The sequence below is a fragment of the Chionomys nivalis genome, chromosome 14 (assembly GCF_950005125.1).
Source record: "Chionomys nivalis chromosome 14, mChiNiv1.1, whole genome shotgun sequence".
Taxonomy (NCBI): domain Eukaryota; kingdom Metazoa; phylum Chordata; class Mammalia; order Rodentia; family Cricetidae; genus Chionomys; species Chionomys nivalis.
The window spans coordinates 49,466,296-49,484,876 of NC_080099.1; the positions used below are offsets into that span (position 1 = coordinate 49,466,296).

At 46.6% G+C, this 18,581-nt stretch overlaps 1 protein-coding gene across 1 annotated transcript in view; it reads left to right on the plus strand.

Moving 5' to 3' along the window:
* Window positions 1–11,155, plus strand: part of Gypc (glycophorin C (Gerbich blood group)) — a 44,203-nt gene extending 33,048 nt beyond the window's left edge. The window contains exons 2-3 of the mRNA XM_057788872.1: window positions 7,187–7,237; window positions 9,314–11,155. Of these exons, the coding sequence (XP_057644855.1) occupies window positions 7,187–7,237; window positions 9,314–9,510 (248 nt within the window). The 3' untranslated portion in view covers window positions 9,511–11,155. The remainder of the gene's footprint in view (window positions 1–7,186; window positions 7,238–9,313) is intronic.
* Window positions 11,156–18,581: the final 7,426 nt, after the last annotated feature.

Sequence of the window (18,581 nt, forward strand, 5' to 3'; positions counted from 1 at the left end):
GGAGGTTAGAAAAAAAAAGGTACTCAAGAAGATGCGTGTGAGAGCCTGAATGTGTGGCTTCTTAAAATGCACAGAAAGTAAGAGGATTTCCAAGTCTCTCAAATCTCTAAAGGGTGAGTCACAGCTAATAGTGATGCTATCTATTTGTATTAGCCAGGGTCCTCTAAAGAACCTGAATTCAGAAGGAGTGTGTGTATTTAAAGGGTTTTCTTTGTCCATTGACTCATAGGATACGGTCCAGGTAGTCCCAGTAATTACTGTCTCATAAGGGAGCGGTTGAGAATCCTGTAGTCTCTCAGGATTGAATATCTCAGGAATTTCAGTCTGGCACTGGAGTGCTGGAGGATTCCTGTAGTCTACATTGGGATCCCAAAGAAGTAGGTTCTAATATTTGTGATGGATGCTACACCATCACAGATAGACTTCCCAACAAGAGTGATGGCAACTGGATAAATGGCATAGTCTCCTTCTTCCATGTCCTTTTGTCCTGGCTACCTCCACAAGTGTAGACCAGGTTTAGGGTTGGTCTCCCTGCCTGATCTGATGAAGAAAATCCTTTGCAGATGTGCCAAGCTGCCTTAGATTTAGCTGATTTCAGATACAGTCAAGTTGAGAATTGGGAACCAAGATTAACTGTCATACCATACACACCATTTCACTGGATCTCAAGCTAAACCACTAAAGATTGCTCAGAAACTCTTTTTCCTTCTTGGTCTTTTGCTAAGAGTTAGATAGATAAGTGAACTGATTCTAGAGATGTCTCGGATAGAATTGTAAACTGCTGAGGTTAAAAACCAGAGATCACTAAGGTTGCACAAATAGTTTGATACATTTCCTTTCCTTGTAGACAACATTTCTGGTGAGATTTCTAAAGAATCGCAGGTTTATAGCTGAGAAAGATAAAGGCTGTAAGAAATTAGGATCTATGTTATAATTCTTGTTTTGTTGATGAAAAGCTTCTGCTGGATTCCATAGTGAGCAGTTCATCTCTTTCCTCATAACATGCCCTGCATTTTTCTCGTTTTCTGAGTTTTTTATTTATATAGTGATTTACTCTGTGTGCATCTGTGTATATACATATATGTGTGTGTGTGTGTGTACGCACACATATATTGCGAATGTGGAGGCAAGAAGACAGCTTGCAGGAGCCAGTTTGCTTCTTCTACCATGTGGGGTCCAGGGATGAAATTCAGGTCATCAGCCTTTGTAGTGGCAAGCACTTTTACCCTCTGAACCACCTCACTGGCCATTCCCCACTTTCTGTCCTGCCTCGCGGCCAGGCTCTCAGCCTTCTCTGATTGTGTCCAGGGAGGTTGGCCTTTCCCAAGCATGGACAGTGGATCACTCCTGTCACACGGCAACTGCTGTCCCTGACTTCAGCTCCCAAGCAACTTGGTTTCCTTTCCCTGTGGTGCTCAGTGGATCAGTCAGCTTGACAGCGAGACTCATTGTCATGTATTCCGCATGCCTATTCCTGTGTGTTAAAGCCACACCCGCCGCTCCTGGAGTGGGCTTCTCCTTGGCATTGTCCAGATATCTAGCCTGTTCAGTTATCTGATGATACTAACCAACTTTCCACAGGCATAAACAGTGTGGTGTTGATGTAGCTCCAGCAGATTCCTGGTCCCCCAGTTCCCCCAGGAGCCTGACATCCAGCAAAGCTTTACTGGAATCCTTTCTCTCTCCTTCCGTCTTTTTGAGTTTCCTAGAAATTCTGTTCAGGCCGTGTCTGTGGGGGTTGGAGCTAGGGGACACAGTATCTTCTTCTTTGTTTACAGTCCTCCATGAATATATGAGAATACTTGGCACCTTCTTTGTATGTGTGTGTTCACACATGTGCAGGTGCACATATGGGAATGTGCGCATGTGGAGGTCAGAAGACAACTCTGTCATCCTTGGCTACCATGCATTGCGTGTTTGTTTTCAAGACAAGGTCTCTCACTGGCCTGCAGCCGAGTCCATTGGCTTGGTAGCCTAGGAATCCACCTCTCTCCATTTCCCCCCACTGGGATTATGAGCAGATGCCACCACACCTGGGCTTGTTTGTGTGTCCTTTTGTTTAATTCAGATAGTGAGGATGAGACTCGGGTTCTTGTCTTCTGAGGCCAGGATTTCACTGATGAACTGTCACCTTAGCCCTTACTGCCTTTAATACCCTGTATGCCTCACAGTCCACCCTTAACACGGGTCCTCCCTGGACGAGAGCCTGTATGACAGAAGTGGCTCCACACTACCCATTCTTCAGTTGTATAGGGCTGCTGTCCTGGACTCGGGATAAGAAGATGCTGTTTTATTCTCTGTCAGAAGATTGGTCACAAAGTCTTCTTCTTTTTCTGTATGTACTATCGCTCAAGTGAGCTGGTCAGTTGTGAGGTAAATGTGAGTGCCATTTGTGTGTGTGGTGTAAACGAATTTCTGGACAGGGTAGAAGGATAATAGCAGAGGAACATGTAGCAATAGCCTGGGCACCTAAATCTTGAGTTGTGAGTTATGGCATCCTGCTCCCCCCCCCCCCCCCCGCGGTCCTCTTGTGAGCAAATCCTGGGCATAGAACCTCCTAAGCATGAGTCCAAGTGGCACTTACTAGTTATTTCTCTGTTGTGATTAAAATACCATGTCCCAAAGAAATTTTCAAAGGGAAGAGTTTATTTAGGTTGACAGTTCTAGAGGGCTAGTCCATAGTGGTTGGGGAGGCATGGCAGGAGACCGGCATGGTGGAGCAAGGAACTGAGAGACCATATCTGAACAGCACATAGGAAGCAGACAGTAAGTACTGGAAGTGGGGTGGGGCTGTGACTCTCTAAGCCTGCCCTAGTGACTTACTCCTCCCCCACAGCTCCTCATCCTAAAAGTTCCATAACCTTCTCAAACAGTGCCACCAGCAGGGAACAAAGAATTTAAATCCATGAGCCTATGGGGGACATTTTTCTCATCCAAACCACAACAGGTACACAGGGAAGGATGCCCATCCCGACATGACCTTTGAAGCCCAAGTCTATCTCCTCCATGGTGTCCTATGTCTCCCTGTAACAGGACTATGTCCTCCCATAATGGAGACACCTGTCTTGGCAATCTGGCTTTGCTGAGACCCAGGGTTCCACCACAACTTACAAAATTCATATAGATAGTATAGGGGTGCAGGAGGGAATGGCTGAAATCCAGGCAAGAATCCAACGACCCTCCCCACTCCCTACTTCTATGAGAAAATGTCAACAGACCTAATCTTGAGGGTCCCTTGAAAGTAGTCATAGCTTCTGTAGTGAAGATGGTGGCTGTACTGTGTGGAGGATAACATTGCAAATTATCATGGGATTCCTACTGCTATTTACTGATGCAATAAGAAGACCCTCAGCAGATGTTAGCACCACGATCTTGAACTCCCAAGCCTCCAGAACTTTGAGCTAAATAAATATATACTTTTATAGGTCACACAGAATTCCAACCGCTAAATCCATTTTCTCATATGTGCATGCATCCGTTCATGCTTTAGTTTTATACTTATTCAGTATTTCCCAAGTGGACAGTCTCAGGCTATCCCAGGCAATAGAAACCCTAAGACAGAAATCAGTGCTAGGTTCATGGTGTATTGCTGTTACAGACCTGACCATGTGTTTTGGGGAGGATTGTGGAGGCATTTGAACTTTAGATCAGAAAATCCACTGAGTGCTGAGAGCCCAGTGGGCTGTTTCATGGGAACTTAGAGAATAATACTGAGAGCAGTACAGGTGATGGAGGTCTGCCTTGTAAAGTTCAGAGGGAAGCAAAGACTCCATTAGGGCCATTTGTGTGCTATTAGGAATCGGAGGTTCTGGTCTGCTTGTAATGATGAATCAGCTGTGACTTCCAAGAGACCCAGAATGACTAACGTGAAACCTTTGCCTTGTTGGGAAAATTGCTGCTTGTCATCTGGGGCTGAGAAATGACTGGTAGTTAAATGAAACCAGAATCTCCGTGGTAAAACCTTCTGGAAGGATTCCTTCAGGAATCCAGCACACAGGAGCTGTGATCCAGTAAGGGCCAAGGCTGCATCTCATGCGGGCAGCCAAACTTGGCGATGTGGAAGAGTTTTCTAGCGGGTTACTGGTTTTGCTCGTGGACAGCAGCTGAGGCTTGGCACTGTGGGAAGCTAGAAGAGACCACTGGTGAAGGTGCAGCGTCCATTGCAGTAAAAGCCCGAGGATTGAAGGGATCCTGAAGAGACTGGGAGTCTTGGCACCATGTGATAAGGTCACCGCCCCTGGAGAGAGCCTGGGAGAGGCTATTGGAGAAGGTGTAGCCAAGTTGCAACAGAGTTCCAACATTTTGGAGATGACACCAAGGAAAGAATCTGTGGAATGGATATAGTCTGAGCCTAGAAGACAAGCTGTGTGGGGGTAGGTGGGTGGCAGAGCCAGGGAAGCAGACCTGCCCAGGCCCTTTGGCTGACCCCAGGCTCCCATCCTGGCTATGTTCAACCCACTGCCCCGCCAGACTCTAGCAGCCAGTGTTTTATCAGAATCAGGCAAGTACATGGTAACTGCCCTGGGGAGAAAGGTCTCATTTCACTACAATTGCAGCGATTCCCTGAGCTTGGTGTGTCCCACTCTGTTTCAGCTTGTACTGAGATTTCTAATTTAGTACTGCTATCTCCAGAGTCTAATGAATCCCCTACTCCCCTGTGTCCCCAAGGAGAGGAGATGTCACTTGTAGTAGCTAGAGGAAGCACTAAAGGAGGTTGCAGTGTGCCAGATCCAGAAGCCACAGGCAAGTACTAGCAGCAACCTCAGTAACTTGGATAGCTCCATAGGATGGGCCTTTCCCACTGTACAGTTAATACAAAGATCTGGGTTTGGGGAGCAAACTCGGGGAGAGACTGAAAGTATACACCAAGTGAGTAATGAAGTCCCAGGCTGCCACTGAATGAGCAGTGTGACCAAAGACACATCACATCCTGAGCTTGAACGTTCAACCTGTGGAATGGCCGATGGTGACCAGCATCTCTCAGGAAGACCATTGAGAGAACAGGTGTAAGGCAATAACAAAGCCAGACTTGGTGTGAGCAGACCATCAACTGGCCTGTGTTAAAAACACAGTGGTGCCGATCTTCATCCTACCACAGATGAGTGTCTAGCCAATGTGGGCTTCTGTGACCGGATGCAGTGGTATTGCGCTAACTTTTCCTAAGAAGATATGAACAGTTATCTGTTTGCCCCAGATATGGCTCCAGTGGCAGACTGAAGTAGTGATTCCATCAAAATCCAATTTGAACAGCCAGTGAGTTTTGGGGGGCTTCTTGTCGAGAGCATGGGTAAAAGTTTACTTAAAGGAATGTGGATAACCCAAAAATAGACACATCAGGGGCTGGGGGGATGGCTCAGCTGGAAAAGTGTCATAAGAACTTGAATTTGCATCCATAAAATCCATAAAATGGGCAGGTGTAGTAGGATGCATCTGTAATCCTAAAACTAGAGGGCCAGAGAAAGAGGAGTCATACAACCCAGTTGTCAGCCATCTTAGCAGAATTAGTGAGGTCTAGGTTCTGTTACAGGTAGGTAGGTAGGTAGGTAGATGATAGATAGATAGATAGATAGATAGATAGATAGATAGATAGATAGATTTTTGTCTCAAAAAATAAGGTGCAAAGTCACCAAGACAGATCTCTGACCTCCATACACACACAAGTACACAGGTACCTATTAACAAACATGCACATAACCATACAAACATATACACATACCACACACACATATACACGCAATCAGTCCCATATCTTGAATTGTGTACTCATGGAAGCTGTATCATGGAGTCTTTTGGTTAACCTTCTGTGTTATAGAATAATCCTCTTGGATACCATGATGACTTGTCGCTGGAACTGGTTTAATAAAATACTGATTGGCCAGCAGCCAGGCAGGAAGTATAGGAGAACAAACTAAAGATGATGGGAAGGAGGGTGGAGTCAGGAATCACCAGCCAGGTGCCAAGAAAGTAAGATGGGCATGCCGTACTGAGAAAAGGTACCACCTTGTGGTAGAGCGTAAATAAGGAATATGGTTTAGCTTAAAAGTTAAGAGCTAGTTCATATTAATCCCAAGCTATTGGTTGAGCATTTATAAGTAATATTAAGCCTCTGTGTGGTAATTTGGGAAGTAGCTGCTGGGTATTTGGGAACAGGCGAGTGGGAGAGAAATGTCTGGTTACACATGGCTCCCTACAGTGGGCGGCAGATGAAGCGTGATCCTAATTAGTCTTAACAATACAAACTCATACTCGGATATCAAGGGTGAAAACTGAAAGATTAGAGGAACGAAGGAACAGTCACTTCTTACCTCTCTGGATTCTCAGGGCCAAGATCCCGTCTACACCCCGCCTTATCACTTCCTCTCTCTGTCCCGTGTTGTCACTTCCTGTCTCCTCCCTGTACAGACCTCCTGAACTCTAACTCCATCCTCTGAACTCCAGGCAAGCTTTATTTGTCAGAATACAGACAAACTATCACAACACTTGTGTGTCCTGTGTGCCTTAGTATCTCCAAAGATCACTTGGATCTGGGAAAAGCTAGAAGAGAGTCATGACCCAATCTCAGGTGAAGGTCTTTTTTTTTTTTTTTTTTTTTTTTTTTTGGATTTTCGAGACAGGGTTTCTCCGTAGCTTTTGGTTCCTGTTCTGGGACTAGCTCTTGTAGACCAGGCTGGCCTCGAACTCACAGAGATCCGCCTGCCTCTGCCTCCCGGGTGCTAGGATTAAAGGCGTGCGCCACCACGACCCGGCTCAGCTGAGGGTCTTAAGACCTGCTCCCTCCTTCTATTAGAGGGTATCAAAAGTCCCATTGCCATTATCATAAACAAACATAGCTACCTTCGTTTTTTCTGTTCATTGCGATGCCATAGATACCTGGCCAAGGTAGTCTTCGCTCCAAGGTGGTGAATATATTATACCCAGGGGGAAAAGTCAATGGGTATCTACAAGGTGTGAGCATTGGCATCTGTGCTGGGGTTTAATGGGGAGTGGCATGGTTCTGGAGTGCCCTGGGATTCACGGGGTATTCTCAGCCTGGTTCAGTAGCCATGCAGAACTGGGTCTGTGTGCACTGTGCTCTTCTCTTTGCAGGCAATCACCAAGCTGCTTACAACTGACCAGGGGGTGCATACTGGTTTCTGATTGTGGGGAGTCTTCCTTTCTCACCATAGGTTTTCACTTGTGTCCACAGAGCCTAACCCAGGGATGTCCTACAGCGTGATGGAGATCGCCATCATTGCAGGTGAGCTGGCATGGGAGTGCCCTTCTAGAAGCCAAGAAAGACCCTGAGCAGAACTGGCTTGAGGACCTAGGTGGAAAAGGGATGGTAATGTCTGGTGCTTCTCTCCTGTTGTAGTTTGCTTCTAGTCGCTGTGATAAACACCTCAACCAAGAAAAGCCCAGGGAGGAAAAGGTTTATTTAACGTAAACTTCCATGTCACAGTCCATCCTTGAGGGAAGCCAGGGCAGGAACCCAGTCAGGGGCAGAGGCAGGAACCATGGATGAAACCATGTCCCTGCCCCTGGAGGGGTCTTTGGGGATAGAAAGGAATACTCCCATTCTGGTTGGAAGTGTTACATATGGTGCCTGGTGGACTGTGAACAAAAAGGGGCTTGCTACATGTATCAAAAGACATCCTGTCTCTGGACCTTGTATCCCCAGTGGCTCAGGCTAGAGAATGAGCCATCTATGTGTTACAAATAAAAAAAAATAGTGATAAAACCAGATTAGTAGAAAAGGAAACTGGGACAAAGTCCATTACTGAAGAGCTTTATTTGGGGTAGTGTGGTCGGAGCGCCATGGCTATAGCGGCCATGAGAGGTTCTGAAGTGGGAAGGCCTTAGGAGACGGAGAGGTGCCATGTGTAACAGGGTAGGGATTCTGAAGGGAGAAAGCCTCCAATTCCAGAAAACAAAAGCAGTTCTGACTCTTAGAGTTTGGGGGTGGTGAAAGGAGGTAGAGGTTCACACCACGTGACCTAGTCTGTGTGCCAGGAGTCTCAAAGCAGGAAGGCATTAGATAAAAGTGGGGTTATAATCCAAGGTTGTCAGAGTTCTGGGCATCAGCTAGGCTTGCTCCCAGATTCAAAAGGAGCAGGGGATTCAATTGCTTGTGAGGGTCTCGTCTGCTCTCCATGGCTGCATTTGAGAGAGACTACAGGAGGATTGCTTGGTTTGGGAAGAAAAGAAAGCAGCTAGCAAGTGTGTCCTAACCCTGTAAGGCAGTTTTGGGTACAAGTCGACAAGCTAGCCCAGGCTTTGAGGACTTCACATCTCCCTCATCCCACACTGTCCTGACTCACACCTCCATCTAAAGGTTGGACCCTGGGCTGGTGGCTCCCCACTTGTGGCCCAAGAGCAAGCAAGTTTGTGGTGTGTCTCGCTTTGCTCCCTCTTTGTGATCCCCTCTTCTCACTCACTGGTGCAGAGCTCAGAGATCATCTTCAGTTAAAAATAAAGAAGCAACAGGAAGCCATCAAAGACACCTGTCAATTTTGTCTAGCTGATCATTGTCTCGTCATTTGGACCCTGAGCCCTACCTTTTCTCGACAGTCACAGGGAGCTTAGGAAATCGTTCCTGTGACAGTCGTAAGGAACTTAGGAAATCATTTAATACAAATGAGATATGGGAGCTATATTTCCCAACATTATTACTCCAGGAACCCTTCCTTCTAAAGTGAAGATAGTTAAATTCTACAACTTCAAACCTAGTGAGCAAAGATGAAACACTTTCCATGGGATTATTGCCCTTGGGCTTCTAAATTTCTAAGTGACCATTTGGTACTAGTCAACCAGCTGGTGTACTTTTCCTTGAGGAAGGCCACCTCTCCCACTCACAGCTTCCCTCAGTTGCCTATAGGTCTTTGTGTAGGGTTGAGACCTCATGGGATTTTTTATTTCAGTCCAGTTTGGCAAGTTCATGGGGGGCATCCTTGTTCGGCTCATATTTGGTCAGTCATTGGGTGAATTTTGTGTTGATTGATGGACTCTGGCTATGTGAGCCTTTGTATGCTATGCATGTCATTTCCTATGATGCATCACATGCATGCTCAATCATGCATAGACATGAGATAGCAAATAGAGATTGTTCTTCCCCGGTGATTCTTTGGGATCCTTTCTTCCCCTGTCAACCAGGAAAGGTCAGTAGTTCCATAGACCCAGATACCGCTGCCTTATTTCACTGACTGGCCATGGCTACCCGGCCTTGCCAAGGTGAACTCTACTCCAAGATGGCAGGACATTGTGCCCAGAGGACAAAGTCATACTGCAACACTGCCCCTGTCTGCCTTGACTAACTTGCATCCTGTCTTTCTTGCAGCTGTGATCACTGCAGTGGCTTTGGTCCTGGTTTGCCTCCTCTTCCTCATGCTTCGGTACTTGTACAGGCACAAGGGCACCTACCACACCAATGAGGCCAAAGGCACAGAGTTCGCCGAGAGTGCCGATGCAGCCCTGCAAAGCGACCCCGCCCTCCAGGACGCCGGGGACAACAGCAAGAAGGAATACTTCATCTGAGGGGTAGCAGTCTTCACCTCCCTGCAAGGTGTTTGTGGCTGTCGGAGAGAAAGCACACCCACTAAGTGCCACCACTGTCAGCACTGGGAAGCCCTCAAGGGCACCCCAAAACTCTTACTGCAGAACGCTGGGTGCCTGCCAGGAAACTGATACAGATATGAAGAATCGAGGTGCAGAACACCTCTTGCAGGGACTCGATGGCCACCCAGAGGCTGGCATTGGTTCTACAAGGAATAGAGAACATCTGGATACACAGGTCTCCATGTACAATGCAGGTCTCATCTCACTAGCATGCAAGTTCTCCTCGGTGAGCATGAGATGGTTGGACCTAGGTGAGGATGAACAGAAGTATGACATTTGTAAGCAGATTGAGGATAATGGCATCAAATGTCAGTCCTTGACATTTGGGGAGAACGGCAGGTGCCAGAGTTAAAAGGTACCTTCATCTCCCATCAACCCAACACAAAACGTTAACAAATAAATTTGAAATGTAACTGAGCATTCTTTATCAAGTGTCTAGGAAACAGTAAATGCCACCTATTGGTGGCTTTTCTCTTGTATAGCATTGTATCTATGTTCATGGGGCAAAAATTGTCCAGTTCTGGCAAGAAAACAGGAGGAAGAATGACCTTTTCCCCTCACTGGTACCAGCTATATAAAACAAATGGAAGGATGAAGCTCAGTAACCGGGCCACTGGCTGAAACACTGATTTCTTGATAAATAGTATTTCAAGATGAGAGCTGTGTTCAACAACCACGAGTGAACTCCATCAGCCCTGGGTTTGGGTCCTAGCTCCTCTGTACCGGTCTTGGGACCTTAAGCCATGAAGTTGACTTCTCTGCCCTTAATGTTGGCATTTTGTTGGCATTTTTCAAGTGGAACTGTTGCTAATTGTATTACCCCTGCTTCCTAACTCCCAGCTTTGTGGGCAGGAACAGAAGAATCAGATACCAGGCAATCACTGTGTTCCTGTGTCATTAACTCACTAGATTCATGGCTTGCCTGTGTGGGCTAATGAGAATTCATCATCGCCCCACCTCTAAACGTCCTGAGAAGCCACCAATTTAAAATGAACAACAGGGAGAAAATGAACCAATTAACCAACCCCGTCCAGGTGAGATTGCCAGTGCCCTATAATCACTCTGAGACCAGTGTGGCTGAGTTTAAAGACTGTCCCCTACTACACCCAGGTCCTCTCAGGAGTCTCTTCAGCTGTGCTATCTCCACTTGGACTCCATCAAAAAAGACCCGTGTCATGTCATGTTCCCTGGGAAGCTAACGAGGATATAAGCTTAGTCGAATATGGCCACCAGCCAAAAGAGCTGAAAGGCCCAGGAATGCTGTGGGGAAGAGAAGCAGGGATTGGCCAAGTGCCAGATGTCCCCAGATTGGTGGATGTCTGTGTTCTCATCTATGAAGTAAAAGACTGGCTACCGATGTTACCCATTGATCTAGAGACCTGGTCTAAACCCCTAGTGAATGCTTGAAACCAAAGGCAGTATTAAACCCCTTGTATCTGGCTTTTCTGCACACACTTATGTTAAGATTTAATATATAAATTAGGCACAATAAGAAATTAGCTGCAATAACTCACAGTAAAATGATATAATTATAACCATAAGCTGGAATAAAAGATTCTTGAAACCGTGATTTGTTTGTTTCTGGAGTTTTTGATTTACTGTTCTCAGATGGCGGTGAGTAAGTACAACTTCAGAACGGACCTACGCATGGGGGCAGCTGCTGTTATCTGCCCACACCTGAGACTGTGCTACACAACAACAGCCTAGGAAAGCAACTGTAGAACAAATCAAACAAAAAGGTGCAGTCGGGTGCAGATGGACGCTGGAGGTCAGGCTGCGTCCAACAACAGAGGAACACCGGGACCCAGTTGTCCCTCTTTTAGGGGGGTGAAGACGATCATCTGGGGCTCTACAAAGAACAGAGCAGGAACACCTAGGGCTTGGAATTCTAGAACAAGCAGTCGAGCACCCCAAGCCTTGTATCTGTTCTCCATCCCCTTTGTGCATGAACCCTGCCATCCTAGGATACCATTCCCATCTCTGGCGAGAGTGGACCTAGAGTGAGAGACCTTTCTGTGAGGGAGACCATCACGCAGGGCAGCTGGGCTGTCATTGGGAGTATAACTAAGAGGATAACAATATCTATTGGGTCAGTAACTCCCCATCATGCCTCAGGATTTGAGGACAGCCCAGCCCAGTTTCACATTCAAAGAAGATAGAGCACTGGACGGGAAGCATGGCAGAGTAACCGTGCCAACTCTTTGAAACTGCTTGTGTTACTTTCTAGAAAAACAGCCATCCTGCAACGAAACCACAGCTGCTCCTTGCCCTGTTACTCTATGATCTGGTTTTGTTAAACCATTGTCAATTGAAGATTTCATTAAGTCAAATGCATTTTGGGGGATAAATAGATGGCCCCGCCCCCCAGTTTACCCCGGATATCTTGATCTTTTCTGCTTCCCCTTCCCAGGACAATCCTTGCATCCCTCTTTTGGCCCTCCTTGCTATCTAGCCTCTCCGGGCCTGTGGATTATAGACAACCCACATTTTAAAAAGCTGCACTTGGTGGCGTACATTTATAATCCCAGTGATGTATAAGGCAGAGAAGTAGGCTTGCTCACCACCAGCCCTAGATGACTTGGATAGACCCCAGGCCAGTAAGAGACTGTGTCTCAAATAGCAACTGGGCTAACAACAAATGAACAACACCCAACATTGTCTTTTGGTCTCTACACACATACACATGCACATACAGAGAATACATGCATACATGTGTGTGAACACACGTATCACTGGCTCTTTAAATGACTTACCATTACCACTCTCTCAGAAATCAGGCCATGCCCCTGTAGTTCCCTTTTTTCTCTGGGAAAGATAGTAAGTTGTGTGATAACCTTGAAGCTCCTCCCTTTAGTGGCTTCAGTGTAAAGTTGTGGTCCTATCAAGTACCTGGCTCCACATGGGCCAGGAGTCACATAAAATCCCATGGTGTAAAACTCCCCACTATTCCTTAGAACCTTTATTTAAAAAATCATATATTCCCTTAGTTCTGAGGAGGGTTTCTCTGACGTAGCTCGTAGTTTGTCCACCTGCTCTCACCCTCAGCTGACCCTCCTGTATGATATGGGCACTCAGAACACTTCCATCTCTTGGCAGCGGAGCTGGGTAAAATCATCTAACGCAGTGCCTTCATGTAATGAAGCGTTGACTGCCGTGTGCAATTTCTTGGCTATTGTAGTGCAAGCAAAGAACAGAAGAAAACAGGATTGGGTGTGTTTACTTTCACCCTGCCATACAGCAGAAAACTATTAAGCTAGAGCCACCCAGGATCAGGAATCATCTGTATTCAGCAAGGAACTTCAAAGGCAAGTGTGTGTGCATGCACACAGAGACAGTCACACATTTACTAGGTATTTGTGTAATTGCAGATTACAGAGCTGGAAACAATATTTCTGCCTTCAAGAGTTTGAGGCTTAGCCGAGAAGATATATAAATAATGTGCAAATATTCAAAGCCCTCAAGTATGGTAGATGCCGAAAGCAAAGAGATGGCAGATAAATTTGAAAACTGAAAAGAGAGACACAGTTTAAGAGTAAGGCAGGCTAATGAAGAGCCCAGAGAGGAAGGAGGTTGGGTCAGCAGAACAGGAGGCAAGAGCTGGACCATAGAGGAGCCGAGCCCAAGCTAAGGCAGTTGGAGTTTGCTACACATGAATCAGGAACCACTGAAATAATGATTGACATCTACGATAAGGTGAAGGCAGCGGCCAAATCAGACAGGACTCAGAATGGACCATGGAAATGTACAGAGAGAGGGCAAGGGGGTGGGGAAATAGCACAGCCAGCGAAGTACTTGCCTTGCAAGCATGAGGACTCTAAGTTTGTCCTCCAGAACCCACGTTAAAGGCGGGATGAAGCTTTGTCTTGCAGCCCTGGGTTGAAGCGTTTGTGCCATACTCCCCAAACCCCAGAGCTCAAGGAAAATCACAGAAAGATGGGGTGAAAGAGTGTACTAGGTCGTGTTCAGAGAGGACAGCTGTCAAATAGTGTCTTCGGAGCATCCACGTCTCTGTGGCTGTCTGAACAAAACCTGCATAAGATCAAGTCAGCCAGCTTTGCGGAAGGGGCTGTGGAGGGACCCTGAGGCCCTGCCCTAGGTGAGGAGCGGTTCCTAGTTGAAGGCTGTGGAGGAGAAAGAGTTAGGAGTTTGTCAAGAATGAGGCCCCAGGTAAGCTGCCTGTCTTCCAGCGGTTGGGCTCACACCCTGCAGGCTGCTCTAATTGAACTCTGGGCTTATTTTTAAAGAGAGAGAGAGAATATAAAGTTGGATACAATCAAAATACACTGTACACATGTAGGCAATTCTCAGAGAATAAATAAAAACACATGTTTAAAAACAAAGCCAGACATAAGCGGGACTACACTTGTAGTTCTAAGGGTGGGGAGGAGAAACAGAGAGATTCCTAGGCCAGTCTGAGTGGGAAGCTAGAAAGAGATCCAATCTCAAAAGCACAGGTGTAGGATCTTATTTCTCTGTAGCTCATCCTTTCTCACCCCTAAATTTGTATTTGGGAGGAGACATTCCAGGGCAGAGAAGCAGTGGGTCTATGTGCTCACTCTGCTGCTATCGAGAGATTCTGAGAGGTTTCTGAAGACGGAGGACAGAGTTAAGGCTGAGGTCAGACCTGAAGGATGAGAGAAGCTATGAAGAGAAGGGCCTGTGAGGGAGCACACTATTGCAAAGCCACAGCTGTGGCCCTGTGGACCCTAGAAAGACCAGCTAATCCCACAGACAGGGAATGAGGTTGACGCTCTAACCAGACAGTAACTGTAAATGCATGAAGGCTGAACTCAGCCGACTTCCTGACAGCCCACACCGTGTGTTTATACCTCTCCTTCCCTCACCCCTACCTCAACCCTGAAGGACAGGAGAGCTACTCTTGAACCTAGATATTAGAGGGTCCAGAGCACACCGCCACTCTTGAAGAGATGTTGCAGAGGTGGGGAAGTTGGGCCCACACAGACTGAATCAGTCAACTCTCCAAAGAGCAGCCATTCTCTTCTCTCTTTCTCCTCCTTACCTATATAGAGGGGACTATATAGGGGTTTAAAACAAAGAACCTAAGAAATAAGACACTGCAGGTTCGCCTCTGACCCTACCCACATGCCATGTACTTGCACCTTCACACACAGACACACACACACATGTACGCATGCATGCATGCACACAGGCTGAACAAGGCTCACATTCCGCTCCCATGATCCCATTGCTGGGGCTGGATTCCATGGTGTTCATTTATCCTGTCAAGCCAGGAGTGGATTTCAGCCTTTCCAGGAGGCGGGACAGTGGGTCAGGGCTCAGAGCCCAGCACTGTGTAAATCCCAGAGGAGAAGTTTATCTCCTTGGGAAGAGCTCCTGACACGTTTATCTTACTTAAGCTGTTCAATTGTTTTCCATTCCTTTCCTGAACATTTTCTCATCAGAGCGTCGGAATGCCTTCGGGCCAAGAGGATTCTAGCGGGCTCCATGTCAGGAATAGAACTGCATACATTTGCAGGTTTGCAGCTAAGCATATCAATGCCGTGTTAAAGAGGAGAGCTGTTCCGAAATAGGCTAGACTCAGAAATCTCACCTCGGGCCCTGACTAGCTACAACTTAGGAGGGAGGAGTGGACTCTCCCATGCTCCAGAATCTCATGAACAAACCAAAAGTTTGGAACTTTGGGGATCTTGAATATTTCATCTGGGGAATGGGGGTGAAGTATACATATGTGTGGGAAGGTACATGCTCAAGTACACAGGTATGTTTGGCAGTCAGAGGACAGACAACCTCAGAGGTCATTGTTCATGGGCCATACACCTTGCTTTGTTGAGACAGAGTTTGTCTTTGGCTTGAGGCTCACCAATTAGGATAGGCTGCCTAGCTAGGGTCCTAAGGATCCACCTGCCTCCACCTCATTGATGCTGAAATTAAAAATGTGTCACCAGTCAGGCGGTGGTGGCGCACGCATTTAATCCCAGTACTTGGGAGGCAGAGAAAGCGGATCTCTGTGAGTTTGAGGCCAGCCTGGTCTACAAGAACTAGTTCCAGGACAGGCTCCAAAGCTACAGAGAAACCCTGTCTCGAAAAATAAAAAGAAAGAGAGGGGGAAGAGAGGGAGGGAGGGAGGGAGGGAGGGAGGGAGGGAGGGAGGGAGGGAGGGAGGGAAGGAAGGAAGGAAGGAAGGAAGGAAGGAAGGAAGGAAGGAAGGAAGGAAGGAGTGTCACCATGCCCAGCTCATTATATGGGTGATGGGGAACAAAGTCAGGTCCTCATGCTTGCACAGCAGGGATTTTAACAGACCAAGATATTTCCCCAGCCTAACATTTCTTTGCACAAAGATGTTGATCCTGCTTAAGTTCCTATCCTGACTTCCTTCAATAATGGACTACAATGTGGAAGTGGGAGCCAAATAAGCCTTTCCTCCCCAACTTGCTTTTGGTCATGGTGTTTTGTCACAACTGAAACTCTAATAAAGACACAAGAGAAGGTCATTCTACCTGAACTTCCAATCCCACGTAAACCCTAAATGCTACAACATGGGTTTCCTTCCCCGGAGTACTAGCTGCCTGTTCCATTGCTGCAGCAGGATGCCAGGCAAAGACAGCTCTTGGAAGGCAGAGTTACTGCTCACAACTGGAGAGTATGGTTCATCCTGATGGCGAAGTCACAGCAGCAGCAGCAGCAGCAGCAGCAGCAGCAGCAGCAGCAGCAGCAGCAGCAGCAGCCAGCAGCCAGTCAGGAAGCAGAGAGAGAGGAGTATTCATGCCTGAGTTGGTTTCTCCTTATTTGATGTGGAACCCCAGTCCATAGAATGGTGACTTTCCATTCAGGGTGTTTCTTCTAGCTTTGATGAACTGAATCTAGATAATCTCTCACTGACATGCAGAGCTTCTTTCCATGGGAATTTTACATTCCATCGAGTTGACAATCCAAACTGTTCCACCACAGAAGGGTGGATTGCGGCGTAGAGACAGATGAATACAACAGAGCAAAGACTGCAGGAAGTTAAGATCAAAAACACTGATGACAACTTATGCTGGAGAGGATGTGGGTAAAGGGAGTGCTCCTGCATTGCTGGTGGGAATGCAAGCTGGTACAGTCAGTGTGGCGATTTCTCAGAAAATTAGGAAACAACGTTCCTCAAGACCCAATAATACTTTTGAGTATATATGCAAAGGATGCTCAATTGTGCCACAGGACATGTGTTCAACTATGTTTATAACAGCTTTGTTAGTCATACCCAGAACCTGGAAACAACCTGAATGTCCCTCAACCAAATAATGGATAAGGAAAATGCAGTACATTTACACAATGGAGTTCTACACAGCAGAGAAATTTAATGACATCTTGAAATTTGCAGGCAAATAGATGGAGCTAGAAAACATCATATTGAGTGAGGTAACCTAGACCCAGAAAGACAATTATCATATGTACTCACTCATAAGTGGTTTTTAAGCATAAAGCAAAGAAAAATCAGCCTATAAACCACAATCCCAGAGAACCTAGACAACAATGAGGACCCTAAGAGAGACATACATGGATCTAATCTACATGGGAAGTAGCAAAAGACAAGATTTCCTGAGTATATTGGGAGCATGGGGACCATGGGAAAGGATTGAAGGGAAGGGGAGAAGCAGGGAGGGGAGCAGAGAAAAATGTATAGCTCAATAAAATCAATTTAAAAAATAAAATTGATTTTGTTGAAAGTACAAGCACTTGAATCCCCAAAACCCATAGGAAAGAAGTCAGGCATGGTGGAGTGTACTGGGAACCTGTCTCTTTGGAGTGCATTGTGAACCTGTCTCCATGGAGTACACTGGTAACGCAGTCCCTGTGGAGTGCACTGGGAACCCATCTCCATGGAGTGCACGGGGAACCCATCCCCATGGAGGGCACTGGGAACCTATCCGTGCAAAAGGCACAGGTCTTATTTTAAAGGGAATAAGATAATTTATTTTGGAGCCATTTTGCGTAACCATGCCCTGGGAACATAGATTTAGGTTGCCCTGAATTCCATTTTCAAACATGGAAGCAGTTTCATGGGGTCTTTATAGTGCTACAGAGCAAAGAAAGCCATAAAACAAGAAAAGTTGGTTTGGTTTGTGGGGTGGTATGTGTGTGTTTGTTACTTTACTATGAGCTCAAGATATTGTCTGATTACTTTCTCAGCCTTTGGATTGATGGAAGGAGGTCTGCTAAGTTAATAGATTCCAAAGGGTTTCTATTTATCGGTTGCAAGATATTAGTTCTACTCCAGAGGTGGGCAAGGCATGGCTGTCCTGGAGGACCAGAACTAACCTAAGACATGGCAATTAGACTCTGGACCTGCAGTTGCACAGTTCCTAGGATACTGTAGCTCTGATCAATCAGTCTCTGCAGACGCAGCCTCTTTCCTGGTTTCTTATTCACAAACTCAATGGGAAGACAGAGACAAGCGGGTCTGGGAACTTGCTGGCTGGCCAGCCTCGCCTGCTTGGGCAGGTTAAGGTAGGCAAGAGACCCTGTCTTTAAAAAGACAAGCTGGATGGTGACAGGAATGACAGCTGAGTCTGCCCTCTGACCTCTGCATGCACGTGTGTGTCCACGCACAAAATAAAATTAAGTTCAAAAATAAAAGTCACTCCCCATGGAGCCTGGCAAAGACACTTCTTGCTGAGCTCTGCTCACACAGCAGTTGTAGGACAGTTTATTTCGGTCCTTCTCCCAAACCCAGAGATGTCGATGGCACGTTCATGTCTGCGGCTGGTGCCTTCTCTAACCCTGACCCAAGTGCAAGAGGATAAATTTCAGATAGGACTAGGTTGTGTGGTCAAACATCTGCACCAACCAAATGCACAGCTTTGGTCAAAGGCTGGCCCTTCTCTCGGCACTATTTTTTTTTTTTTGATAATTACCCAGGGACCCTGAGATTTAAAGGGGGAGAGAGAAGGATACAAAGCTATGCTGGAAGCCACAATAAGACACCAAGGAAGCCTGAGCACATGGCAGGGGCTGGAAGTCTAGTCTGA